Source organism: Ceratotherium simum, chromosome 15, assembly GCF_057802395.1.
Source record: "Ceratotherium simum simum isolate JZ-2026a chromosome 15, ASM5780239v1, whole genome shotgun sequence".
Lineage (NCBI taxonomy): Eukaryota > Metazoa > Chordata > Mammalia > Perissodactyla > Rhinocerotidae > Ceratotherium > Ceratotherium simum.
In genome coordinates, this window is record NC_141914.1 from 11,804,539 (window position 1) to 11,818,794 (window position 14,256).

The window sequence follows — 14,256 nt, forward strand, 5'->3', positions numbered from 1 at the left end:
AAATGCAAGTACATTTGGACCAAGTAATTCTATTTCAAATGACATCTGTGTAAGGACAGTAGTCTTCATTATAGCAAAAGATAAAAAATAATTTTTCATTAATGTGAGTTGAATAAACGATGGCATATCTAACCGTGGAATATGATGAAACTGTCAAACGATCAAGAAGCTTACCATTTGTACTGATACCCAGGAACGCTTTGCTAGATATCATGCGATGAGAACAATATGTACAGAATGTTTTCATTTCAACCCACCAAAAACGTATATATGCATATATATGTTTGTATGTATTGCGTATCTCTTTAAGGCTACATAAAGAAACTGGTAACAAGTCAATGATTCTGTGGAGGGAAACTAGATGGCTAAAAGAGGGGTAAAAGAATAACTGTCACCATGTATGTTTTTTTCTTTTTTACATTTAAAAAAAAATAGACAATTTTTTTAGTATAGTTTTAGATTGAGAGACTAATTAAGCAGCTAGAGTTCCATATACACACCTCATCCCCTAACACCCCTATTATTTACACCTTGAATTAGTATGGTATATTTATTACAATTAACACACCAATATTGATACATTAACCACAGTCCACAGTTTACATTAAGGTTCACTCTCTGTTGCAGAGTCCCATGGATTTTGACAAATGAATGTCACATACCCACCATTACAGAATCACATGAAATAGTTTCATTGTCCTAAAAATCCCCTTATGTTCCACCTATTTATTCGTCCTCCCTGCTATCCTCTTCCCTACCTCCGGCAACCACTGTTTTCACTGTTGTAGTTTTGACTTTCCCAGGTCATATAATTGGAATCATACAGTATGTAGACTTCTCAGACTGGCTTCCTTCACTTAGCAATATGCATTTAAGTTTCCTCCATGTCTTTTCATGGCTTGATAGCTCATTTCTTCTTATTGCTGAACAATATTCCATTGTATGGATGTAACAGTTTACCTATTAAATCACACTTGGTTGTGGTTTATAATTCTTTTTCTTTTCTTTTTTTCTTGTGAGAAAGATTGGCCCTGAGCTAACATCCATGCCCATCTTCCTCTACTTTTCATGGGATGCTGCCACAGCATGGCTTGATAAGCAGTGTGTAGGTCTGCGCCCGGGATCCGAACATGCAAACCCTGGGCCTCCTAAGCAGAGCATGCGAACTTGACCACTACACCACTGGGCTGGCCCCATAATTCTTCTTATACACTGTTGGATTCAATTTGCTAATTTTTGTTGAGGATTTTTGTGCCTATGTTCATGAGATATTGGTTAATATTGGATAATGTCTGTCTGGTTTGGGTAATAGGGTAATGGTTGCCTCATAGAATGATAGGAAGCGATTACTCTGCTTCTATTTTCTGGAAGAGATTGTGGAGAATTTGTATCATTTCTCTTAAATGTTTGGTAGAATTCACCAGTGAAACCATCTTGGCCTGATGCTTTCTGTTTTGGAAAGTTAGTGATCATTGATCTAATTTAATAGAAATAGTCCTTTCAGATTATCCATTTCTCCTTGTGAATTTTAGTAGCTTGTGTCTTTCAAGAAATTGGTCCATTTTATCTCAAAGTTATCGAATTTGTGGGCATAGAGATGTTCATAATGTTCCTTTATTATCCTTCTCATATTCATGGGATCAATAGTGATGACCACTCTTTCATTTAGTGGGCCTGCACCTCTGGGCTGTAACCTTTACAAGTGCTTCTTACCTTTTTTTTCTCCCTTAGGTGAGACTTCAAGGCTAGATGAGACTGCAGTTGGGTAATTTCCCTTCCCTGAGGTCTGATAAGGCTCCAGAGTTTTTCCCCTTCTGGGTAAGCCTCTGTTACAGAGAATGCTCTGGGCTTATTTTAAAAGGGTTACTTTTTCCTCTCCCCCTGGCCAAACACGAGGGGAATTTTCTCTGATCTTCACTATGGAACCTGGTGAGGCTCCCAGAGGTAAAACTTAGGAAAGTGTACAAGATCAGGGGCTCCCAGGAGTTTATAACTCTCAAGCTAGCTCACACAGCCTCTAGCGATTTGTCAAAGTTCAAGTGTTCCTACCACGCTTGTACTCCAGGTAAGTTGATCTATATTGTTTACATTCATCCACCTCTCCAGTTTTCGAGGTGGTGTTTAGTCCTGTGACCTCAATTCTCTGAAGGATCTAAGAAAAGTCATTGATTTTTCAGTTTGTTCAGCTTTTTACTTGTTGTGAAGGTGGGAGAGACAACTTCCAAGCTCTTTACATGTTGGAGCAGAAACTGGAAGTTCACGTATCTTTTCTTCAGGTTTGAATTTTGCACCATGTGCTTATATAATCTATTCCTTATCCCCCATTCCCTTCCCCAAATAGAGACTCTCACTTATAGTTTTTAAAATTAAGGTGATACTACTGCCCACCACATGGGACAGATCCAAAAGGGACATAAACACATTTGATTAATATGCAATCACTGAACTAACCTTAAAAAGAAACACAGCACCTGTAAATATCAGCAGAATGATCAGAAGTTAAATACCCACCCAAGCATCAGAGCAAATGAGACATTTTACTACTTGGATCAATCCACAACATCAATAACTCGAGTCTCTTATTCAGATTAGTAGCTCAGAGAGAGCAGCAATTCAAGTCATAGCTTCAATTAGTCTAATCTCAAGGGTATTTGCAGGAAATGCCACTCAGACTAAACCGTTCAGGGTGACCTTGCTTACTCGCTTAAAGTATTTTTATTACACAGCCAGCCTCAAACATCTATTACCATATTATCTCTCTTCTTGATTCTATGCAAATTTCCAATATTCTTGTAACCTTTCCTTGATATTACAACTAAATGCTTATATTATTTCTGTAAACACAACGCATAAATCTTTACTTTGAGATACATGGCCCTAAACATTTCTGGACTTTTTAAAAGAGGCTAATACGAAATGACATTTCTAAATAGAAACATTAACATAGAATAGGAAAACTAATTTATATTAAGTGGAAAATAAATGAGGCTATTACAAATATGTAATATTTGTTAAGCAGTCAAGTACCTATTTAAGGCTTGTTTGCTCTTAGTGTCCACAAATCTGTCGAAAGAGCTAGGAATAGAACAGGATCAAAGTCCTAGACATGATGTTTTGTTATTAAAATTTGGCAAACTTTTCTCAACTGTGCTTTTTCCTCATAATCTCTTCCAGGAAACTAAAGAAATAACCACGTACAACTTCATAATGAATTCTGTAGGTACATTCATCAGTTGGAAAGGCTATGACACTCAAGAGAAGGCTGATTTAAAGTACGAAAAATGCTTCTTTCAAAATGTTTACTTAATACGGCTTAGAACGGCTACTTAACAGAAATAAATTAAGTAGGAGAGCAACCTAGACTAGCTTGAGTCAATGCAACTGTCACCCCAGTTGTAGACAAGAACACTTTGAAGACTTAACTCCTAGCACTAACCTCTCCACCCTATGCCACTCTTGAAAATGTTAATTTTACTTTCTACAATGAAACCTTGGGCACAGGTTTGATGAGGGGAAATAAGAAACCAAAGACAAAAGAAAGAAAGGTTTCTATTTCATTCCCCTTCCAAAAGGGAGATAGAGACTTACTGAAAAACTATGAAAAGCCATTTCATTTTTTATTTGCATTTTTAAAAAAATATTAACAATACTGTAAGGTATGTATTATCCTCATTTTACAGATGAAACTTTCCTTAGGTAGAGCCAGAAATTAAATTTAGATGTAGTTACAAAACTCATTTTTTTTTTTGCTGAGGAAGATTCGCCCTGAACTAACATCTGTGCTCATCTTCCTCTATTTTGTATCTGGGTCGCCACCAGATCATAGCTGACGAGTGGTGTAAGTCTGCGCCCAGGATCCAAACCTGCAAACTCGGGCTGCCAAAGGAGAGAGCTAACTAACCACTCTGCCACAGGGCCAGCCCCCAAAACTCATGTTTTAAAACATGGTTTTAAAAAGTTAAAGTAACATTTATTTAAAATTTTAGAATGCAAAAAGAAAACCAACAAAATCAAACATAATTTCATTACTCAGAGGCAACCACTGTTAACCCTTTATAATATATATTAGCATACATATTTATACACACCTATATATCTTTAAAGATATACAGATACATGAATCATTGTTTACAAATAGTTTGGTGTTTTGCTTTTTTCCACTTAACACACCAAGAATCTCTTTCCATGTACTTATATATTTCAATATCTTTTTTAAAAGGCTGCATATTATTCTATTGAATGACTGTACTTTACATTGATCAACCAATCTCTTCTTACTGTATATATGGATTGTTTCCAATTTTGTGCCACAAAAGACAGCATTGCAATGAATATTACTGGACCTAAATCATAGTGCACATCCTTATTTCCTTAAGATGAATTCCTAAAAGTGCAATTGCCTATAATACATATTTATTTTTTAATCATATGTCAATATGTTTTTGCATTGTGGGACCTCTTTTCCGAAAATGCAATATAGCGTTTCAATATCTTTTTGAAACACAAGGGGTCTGGGCTCACTGTTCTTTAAGAATCCTTTCAGTTCTAACATGCTCTGATTAACTGTGGGTTTTATACAAATTAGTCTGTAGTAGTTAATACTAGTATTGTCTTTATTTGTGGGTAAATGAAAACGCTGCCTAATTGAACATGAACAGTGTTCTCTTTTCCTAGGGTTAATCATAAGCCTTTTCACTTGAAGTTTGAGAAAAGCACAAGGCTACTCTAATACACTGTATCTTTTGGCTCTTTGAGATAAGTGAGATGAAATATAACTCGTGGAATAACAGTGCAGATAATGTAACAGAGAGGCAGAATCATGTTCACTACTAAATCCCTGCCAAACGCTCAGCTACTTAGTGGAAAATTAGTTTTTAATAACATAATGAAACTATAACTCGAGCTACTCTACTGACTTTGAAAATGTCATTCTCTTATGCAGCACTGGCTGGACCTTACATAAAAAACCCTTTGCTATGTAGCCTAGGATTATCCATCTCTTTTTGAGATACCAAGAGCATATAAACACTGGGTCCTTGGGGAATTAGATAACTAAAAAAGTGCATTTAGTTGGGAGGAAAGATACTTATCCTCATATTTAATGACCTTTATGAAGGGCTATTTGTAGCTCAACGAGCAAAAAAGCTGGGTTCTGAGATTTATGGTACCTCTCATTCATGGTGATAAGTTTTCTCTAGGGTATTTCTGAAATGCTTAGATGAACGCAAGCATAAACAAAACAGGCCTCACAGTCTTTACATGACAGAAAGAAAGTCAATTAGGTACAAAATGCTGAAGAGAGTAAGATTGTGTATGATTTCAAAGTGATTTGCAGATTCAAAGAAACTCACAATTTTTTGCTTTTCATGTTTCCTCTCAATTTATGGATTACAGAGGCATACAATTTCAAGCACTTATCAGGCTCACTATCCACATTACAAAAATTAAATAAACCATCCACCTTTTAAAGGCATAGGTCATTATTTACTTGTTCATTTGAAAATTTTTTAAAAAATTATCTTAAATGTCAGCTCAGCGAATGTTGAAAATATACAATTAGTTTCTTAATCCAAAAGACTTATTTATCATTATGGGTAATACGCATTTAACATTTATTGGGGATCATTGAGAGAGCCAAAGCAAGTGACCAAAACAAATAGAATCCTATGATTTAAATGAGCAATTTTAAAATTAGGGGGTTTGCGAAGGAAAATAATATCCAAAGGGTCCTGTAGTTTGAAAAAATATTCAATATGCTTAACATACCTATTATTTATTTTCTTAAATTACAGAAAGCAAATCTCAAATTCTTAGCTTGTGAGAATATGTACACAAAAAAGTACATCCTCTATTAACTGCAAAACTCTAAGTACATATTTTAATTTTGTCAATGATGTAATAAATGATGCAATTTAGATTGCCATTCCCAGTATATCATATTACCAAAAAGTTCAATTTTCTCCCATTAAAAAGTAAAAGAAAATAACCATTTGGCAACCATCAGAGTTATAATTATCAACGGATGCTAAAACTAGTGAGTGAGAGTTGTAAGAAATAAGACATATGCAGTAGCTTCCCACAAGTTACTTATTATTTCCAAAGGGAAAAATAGTAATGTTACAATGAAGACATTAGTTGGTGTATATCACTGCATGCAGATAGGTAAATATATTATGATGCTGAGAGCCAGGGTATTTCCATATAATCGTTTAAAGCAAAAACTAGAACACTGTTTTGGGGCTCAGTAATGTATATAGACATACGTATCAACTATAGCGTAAAAAATGAGGAGAGGATAAATGGACTGACATAGTTGCAAGGTTTCCATATTTTATATTAAGCAGTACAATATTAACTCCAAGTGGACTGTGAAAGTTAGGGACTTATTTGTCAAAACAGATAAAAAAGCAAGACCCATCTATATACTGTCTACGAGTCATGAGTTTTATACATAAAGACACAGGTTAAAAGTAAATTGATAGAAAAAGATGTACCACCCCAACAGAAAATATAAAAAGGGTGGAGTGGCTATATTAATATCAAATAAAACAGACCTCAAGACAAAGACTACCAAAGACAAAGAGACACATTTCTTAAGGACAAAAGGGTCAATTAAGCAGCAGGATATAACATCCAGTAGTGAAGCTTAGACTGCTTTTGTAAATAGAGTTTTACTGGAACACAGCCATGCCCACTGGTTATGTACTGTCCACTGCGGGTTTCATGCTACAACTGCAGAGTTGAGCAGTTGTGACAGAGACCGTACGTCTCACAAAGCCTGTAATGTTTACCACCTGGCCCTTTACAGAAAATGTTTGCTGGCTCCTGTACAGGAATTAAGTCACAAACAGGACATGTGTTTGGTCCAACAGTAGGTAAATCAAAAGCAAAGTTGTAAACACAATTCATAATCATTTGAAAAGATGAAAAGAAAGAATCAAATTGAAATAAAGTTATGAGTTTGAGGGAATATATCTTGATTAGGGGTACCTGTAACATATGTGAATGAGCTTCAGGTAGAAGCTGAAATTCAAACACATTTTCACCAAACTAACAGTCCTAACTCAAGACAGAATCTCCTATGTCTCTAACAGTTTTTTTAATCTGAGATACACAGAACCAAAAAACAAAAACAAAAAACAGTACCCAATGTACTAAGGGTAATAAAAACAACAGGAACAATATGAAAGACGCTACAAGAGACAGAAAGACTAGGAAAAATAGAAGTAAAGAAGGATGATGATTAGTACTCACCTCTAAAGCTAAAGTTTGGTTTCCTCTTCAGAGAGAAGAGATTACGAATAACAGGTTAAAATTGCTGTATTAAAAAAAGGCGGCTAAAAAATATATGGAGTCTGTGCCTATATAGTCTTTTAAGAATAGGCAAATTGGGCCGGCCCCGTGGCTTAGCGGCTAAGTGCACGCGCTCCGCTACTGGTGGCCCGGGTTCGGATCTCTGGCGCTCACGGACGCACTGCTTCTCCGGCCATGCTGAGGCCGCATCCCACATACAGCAACTAGAAGGATGTGCGACTATGACATACAACTATCTACTGGGGCTTTGGGGGGAAAAAAAAAAAAAGAAGGAGGATTGGCAATAGATGTTAGCTCAGAGCTAGTCTTCCTCAGCAAAAAGAGGAGGATTAGCGGGGATGTCAGCTCAGGGCTGATCTTCCTCACAAAAAAAAAAAAAAATAGGCAAATTGAGCGGTTTAAATAAATGCATGCTTACAAGAATGGAGTGGATCTGCACTGTCCAGTAGGATGGCAATTAAAATTTAAATTAAAGTTAAGTAAAATTATAAATTCAATTCTTTAGTTGCACTAGCCATGTTTTAAGTGCTCAACAGCCACATGTGGCTAAAGGCTATGATACTGGACAATACAGATACAGAACATTTCCATCATCACAGAAAGTTCTAGTGGACAACACTGGGCTAAGCTCAGTGTCTTAAGTGTCTAAACTGTAAAGACAGTTTGATTTTCCCTAGAGCTTTTGGTTTGTTTATTTATTTTATAGAACTTTTTTGTTTTACAGAGCCTTTTGTTCTTCAGTCATATCTATCCATTTAAATATTTTTTTCATATTAAATTGAAAATGCATGCAGTTTCAAAAAAGAAATAAAATGTATTCCTTATAGAACAAGTAGCAATTTAAAATGTGTTGCTCTGCATAATGCTCTTTTTTAAGATTTGCAGAACTATACAAAATGTATACAGATATATAAAACTATTATAGTTTGATATTATTTAATGTAATTGGTGAATTACAAAAACATTTAATTTCTAAACATAAATTCAAATATACTATGGTTGAAAAACAGAAGTAAATCTAAGTTCACTTAAGTCAAATAGAGAGATAAATAGTAAAGAAAACACCAGGTAAAATTAATGGTTGTAATAGTATAGCAATAAAATCAACCAAAATATTGATATAGAAACTCTTTTTAAATACTACTTAGAACATGTGATTCATGTGAAGAGTAATGAAAAATTCCCTTGTATTAAAGAAATACATGAATAAGGATATTTAACGTACGCTTTAAAATTAAATGGCACAACTAAAAACTATTTAAATGAAAGACAATACATTAAATGCAATTTACATCAGAATTAACAACAAACAGTAAATTTTTGAATTTGTAGTAGGGATAGAATCCAAGTTATTCTTTTGTAAATCATAAGAAATTCATGACTGATTGAAAATGATATGGGTAGGCCAGCATGCAACATTTTAAAAAGAGCAAAACTAAAGCGAGGCTCATAAATAATTCTAAAAGTTGTTATAGTTTTTTATGTGACAATGTAGTCATTTAACACATCAACTACTTTCTGATTTTTATACATTATTTCTGTAACTATTCATTGCATTTTTTTCAAATTTAGAACTTATACCACATATCTTACTGCATTTTAAATGCAGTAATAAAATTACTTTAAATTCAATATTTTCTTTTGTGCTACTTTAGAGAAGAACTTCTCTGGCAATACCATGCCTTCTCTCTTTTTACTAATAATTGTATTTTCAATTTATTAATCTTTAGGATTGTTATATCAAGAAAATTTGACTTTAAAATCTAAATAATTACAAATGAGAGTAAATTAAACAAGCAGAAGAGTAGAAAGTAACTAAACAAAAAGAAAATATCTTAGAAGAAATAATAATGAAGGTTAAGAAGAATATTTTAATGAAAGAACCTTAAAGAAAGCTTTAAGCAATAAAAGCCAGAAACAGGAAGTAAAACTTTAAGACCAAATAAAAACATGTATCAGATCAGGTTCTTTACTAAATTAATAATTAGATAATAATTCACTATTGTTTTAGAGTCACAAATTACCTTCCCAACCCACCTCCCCCAGTAGATAAATATGTAATGTCTATATACTGAGATTCACAGTTTCTGGACTTATTTTCCCACCACTTAAGCTGTGGATCATGGCTATCATATGAGAGTGTTTGCTCAACTCCTCTTGCTGAAGTTTCACCAGCGACTCTTTCTCTTCCAAACGACCTTCTAATTGGGCCTTTTGAACCTCTAGGGAGGAAGCCTAAGGAATCGGGGTGCGAGGGGGGAGGAATTGAGGAAAACAAACAACTTAGCACGTTTTCTCTTCACAGATATTTTAAGATATCCTTATTTTTTATTTGTAAGACAACCATTTCAAAAGACACATTACAAATATGTATTATATTTTAGTTAACTAAATTATATAGTAAGTTTAAGATAAGTAATCATTAGACAATATAATACCAGTTGGAAAGATACATTAGCTTTGACTTTTTAAGTCAATGCTAGCAGCTGAAATTTTACAGAAAGTACTACATATCACTATTTAGAATTACTATTAAGAAAACCACATTAAAGCGAAATCAGGAAATCTGTAAATGTGGCATTAAATTTTACGCCTCTTCTGTCAACATGCTCTAGTTGTTCAAACACTCTTTTAATCCTGGTGTGTTTTCCTCTTCCTGGTGGCAGCTAGGCCAGAAAGCACTGTTGACGGCCACCACACTCAAGCAACCATGGTCATGGATGCAGAAGGAGCACGGGACTTGGATTCAGAACACATGTCTACTGTGCCACTTAGCCACGTAACTGACTTTGAGCAAGTAACTTAATCCAAGGCTCAGTTTCAGTTGTAAGTTGAAAATATTTATTAACACTTATATGTTAATATATTTGTTAAAGTGAGAAGGATTAAGAAAAATGTTTCAAAGAGTCCTTTTAAAATTATAAAGTTCTAAACAAGTATGAACTACTGTTATTATTATTACCATCCCTATAAATAGAGAGACGCAGCCATATCCCTATACATAGCTACCTGAAGGTGACATCAAGAACTGGGGACCCCTTTTCTGTATTCTTTGCCCAATTGGAAGCAATAAATGCTGGCACACAGTATATATTCAATGTTTGATGATTTTAGGAAACACATGTTTTCACATTGTGAGAGAGCTCTCATAACAACTGTCAAACCATTTTGAGATCCTAATATCTTTTAAATAAAATTACTAAAGAAATAGAACACTAATTTATCCAAATTCACCTTTTTCATAAAATAAGACTTTCTCATTTTACTGTAAATGAAAACTCAACAGATTCTTACCTTAATGCTCAATTCTTTTCTTATCTGTTCCGTTCTGTTTAACTCTTTTCTAAGAAGGTCAATGGTTTCTTCCTTATCTTCCCTTTCTTTTTGTAAGACTTTAATCTTTTCTTCTTGTACTTTAGTTCTTTGTTGCAAGTCTTAAAACAAACAAACAGTCAGCTATATGCTCAGAGGTTCCATATTAACATTACCCTAAAGAGGTTTAGAAGCTATTATGTTATAAGAGAAAAAGAAAGACAACTTGGAAGATGAAGAAGTATCTTGCTGGAAATAAAAGTTTTACAGTATCTAATGAATTAAAAAACACCATGAAACTCTTCCCCTGCCAGTATTCTAAAGAAAATGCCAAATTTCCATGACCTTCCCTCTTCCTCTGTTATGAGGGGAAGGACAATCCTCAGAGCTTAAGGGTTAGAAAAGAAAGGGAGAGAAAATTAAGAAAAATTATAGAGGTAGATGTCTGTGTTCTAAGGCAAGTGAATTAGAACAAAAATGTTTTTGTGGATCATTTCAGAGCTACCACCATTAAAAAGCTAGTCACTAAAAATTACCTAGCACTGCCACCTGCTGTTCTGTTCCTCTAAAAATTTTTTATTTACTTATTTATTTATTTATTGTGAGGAAGATCAGCCCTGAGCTAACATCTGTTGCCAATCCTCCTCTTTTTGCTGAGGAAGATTGGCCCTGGGCTAACATCTGTGCCCATCTTCCTCTACTTTATATGTGACACCGCCACAGCATGGCTTGATAAGCGGTGCGATGGTTCGCGCCCGGGGTCCGACCTGCAAACCCCAGGCTGCCAAAGTGGAGCACATGAACTTAACCACTACGCCACTGGGCCGGCCCCTCCTCTAAAATTTTTTATTGTAAAAAGGGCAATCATTTCCTATGACTCCCAGACTTCAAAAAAATGTATTGCTTTTTCAATTTGATCAATCTAACTAAACTGCTTTGCAAAATGTTATGGCAAGAAAAGGAAAGCTGTTTACGATGTGATTTCAGGTTTAAAAAAATGAGAGAAGTAGAAAATAATGAAAAAGCAAAACAAAAACCACTCATGCTTTGATTTTCTTCCAACAAAAGACATGTTAAAACACACACAACTTATTAAATAAGAGGCTACTTACTTGCTAGCTTACATTCTCTGTCTAACAGTTGGTCCTGCACTTCTTTTCTCTGCTCTTCTTTCTCTATTAGCTGTGCAATTGTTCTGAAGTTATAAAAAAATATAGAAGAAAACATCAATGAACCCTATCATTTCTTTTTCTCCCCAACAAGTATTTTAAGAGAAAATTCATAAGAACAGTTACCCTTAAATTCTGCCAAATATGCATTTTATACTTGAGATAAGTGATAACTCTTAATTTTAACTGTAAAAAACAATGTTCTGTATAAAGGAAATCATTTTATTTTTAAAAAATCCAAAATAATTAGAATAAAGAACTAGAGATTTTACTTTTCATTTTGCTGCTTGAGTGACTCATTCAACTTTTTCACTGTCTCAATTTGTTTATTCAGAGAATCACATGTGATCTGTAAATCTTTATGTTTCCTTTCAGTAGTTTCATTCCTGAAAAGACAAGAAGATGAGTTGATATTTTTATGGAGGAAAACATATGCTGGAGAAAAGAAACTTACAGTGTTTCTATATCTTTTAACCAAATTGCATACACTGCAGGTAAGAAGAAGAATGTTATGAAATGAACAAGCAGGACATAAATAGTGTCAGATTAACTCTAAAGGATAGTAAAGATATGTTTGGGCTGACTGAGCCAAAATACTACGGTAAAAATTACTATGGTAATTTACATAGGTAAAAATTACTATGAAATGGAAATGTGTGGGGCATTAACCTCATATTTATGAATACAGAACTTTATTTTACAGATAACATGGTATTATTTAATTTGCTATAAAATACATACATCTCTCTTTATAGCTAAGTCCAGAAACTGAAACAACTTCTGTAACAGGATGGGGACTTTAAAAAAATGAAACTTAAGTCTATCATTATTAGCCACTTGGGCATAATATATGTTTAACTAAAAATGCCAGATAAATGAACAAAGTAGTTGAGGATTCTAAATTTCTCTTGCCTCTTGAAAGCTCTACAGCTAATAGTCCTGCTTATTTTACCTGCAAGGTAAACACAGAAAGAATCCTTTCTAAGGTGACACATTGACACCCAACTCTCTTAAGCATAAAATGTCCTTTTCACTTCACTAAGTGCAAAGATAAACAAACTGATAGCACTGGCCAAATGTGGCCAGCTGACGTGTTTTTATCTGTCCCATGCAGAGTTTTTAAAATTCTGAATTTGAATGCCTTTAGATAGTCCTTACCATCGCAAATGACTGAGTCTCCCCAGCCAGCTTCCTGTGTTTGTTACCCATCTGGCCCCTCAAGGTGGGAGTTTTACTTCTTGGGCCCTCAATTACTGTCTGGAACATAAGCAGGTCCTAGAAACCACGTATTTGTCTTGGGCCACTGCCTATTTTCTCTTACACCCTGACTTAACACTAATTGTCCACTTTATCAAGGCTGCCTCAAAAAATCAGACTTTGGAAAAAGTTTTTGGGCGAAAATATGCTATTTAGAAATCACCTGTCATCACAAATTTCTAGATGCTACACATTTTCTACCCTTCATTTTTATTGATGGGCACATAGGCACATGGACCTTGCAAAGTTAAAATTTTCTACATCTCCATATTAATCGCACAGACAGTAGAACATTTTTTCAAATCTTAACCTAATCTTAAAATATAAATTAAAACACGGAAAAAGCTAACCAGTGTGTTTTTGTTTTTATTGTTTGGTAGAAAATACATAATTGTTCCTGGTCTTCCTTATAATTCAGAAGTTTTAAAACTGACCTAAAAGATAAAAAAGTTTGACAAGGGAGGGAAAAACAATCAATCTCATACTCTGTTAGTGGGCATATAAATTGGTATAGCCTTTTTGGAGGGAAACTTGGTGACCTAACAAAAATTTAAAAGCACATACCCTTTAACCCAGCAACCCATCTATAAGAATTTATTCTAAACAACTTACAACTAAGATATACAACTCCCTTTGGGGAGGGGAAAAAAAAAAAAGAGGAAGATTGGCAACAGATGTTAGCTCAGGGCAAATCTTTCCCTGCAAAACAAAAAAAGAATTTATTCTACAGATACAGTCACACATATAAGTAAACTATATTCAATGACATTAAGGAAAAATACTACAAATTAAGAGATGAGTTCAACACTAACATCAAATTTCCATGCTATTAGGCTGAATAATATGAAATTGTTAATATTCAACCACTTTTGATCTACAGAAATGGCCAATTCATATGGTGCAACCTAGTAAGAATTGTGACAACTAAGGTCATTCAGCAATTATTGTAGCAGTGCCTAACTGTAACAAGCACTGTACTAGGCCCTGGGGATTTGTCAGTGAACAAAACAGACAAAACTTGTCCTTGTGGTGCTAACATCCCAGGTGACTGATGAGTATATGAATAAATGAAAGAGTCAACTGGAAAGAAAAAAAGAGAAGTGTATTCTGTTTCCAACTTTGATACTGAGTTTGAGTAAGGAATACTTCATTTCACTGTGATGTAAGTTTCTTGCTAACTACTTACCTTACGGTATTATGAGAA

At 34.4% G+C, this 14,256-nt stretch overlaps 1 protein-coding gene across 1 annotated transcript in view; it reads right to left on the reverse strand.

Moving 5' to 3' along the window:
- Positions 1 to 3,604: 3,604 nt before the first annotated feature.
- The window catches only part of CIP2A (cellular inhibitor of PP2A), a 39,684-nt gene continuing 29,032 nt past the window's right edge, over positions 3,605 to 14,256 (reverse strand). Inside the window, exons 18-21 of the mRNA XM_004436599.3 lie at positions 12,068 to 12,181; positions 11,739 to 11,821; positions 10,609 to 10,748; positions 3,605 to 9,549 (exon numbers count right to left, since the gene is read on the reverse strand). Of these exons, the coding sequence (XP_004436656.1) occupies positions 9,379 to 9,549; positions 10,609 to 10,748; positions 11,739 to 11,821; positions 12,068 to 12,181 (508 nt within the window). The 3' untranslated portion in view covers positions 3,605 to 9,378. The remainder of the gene's footprint in view (positions 9,550 to 10,608; positions 10,749 to 11,738; positions 11,822 to 12,067; positions 12,182 to 14,256) is intronic.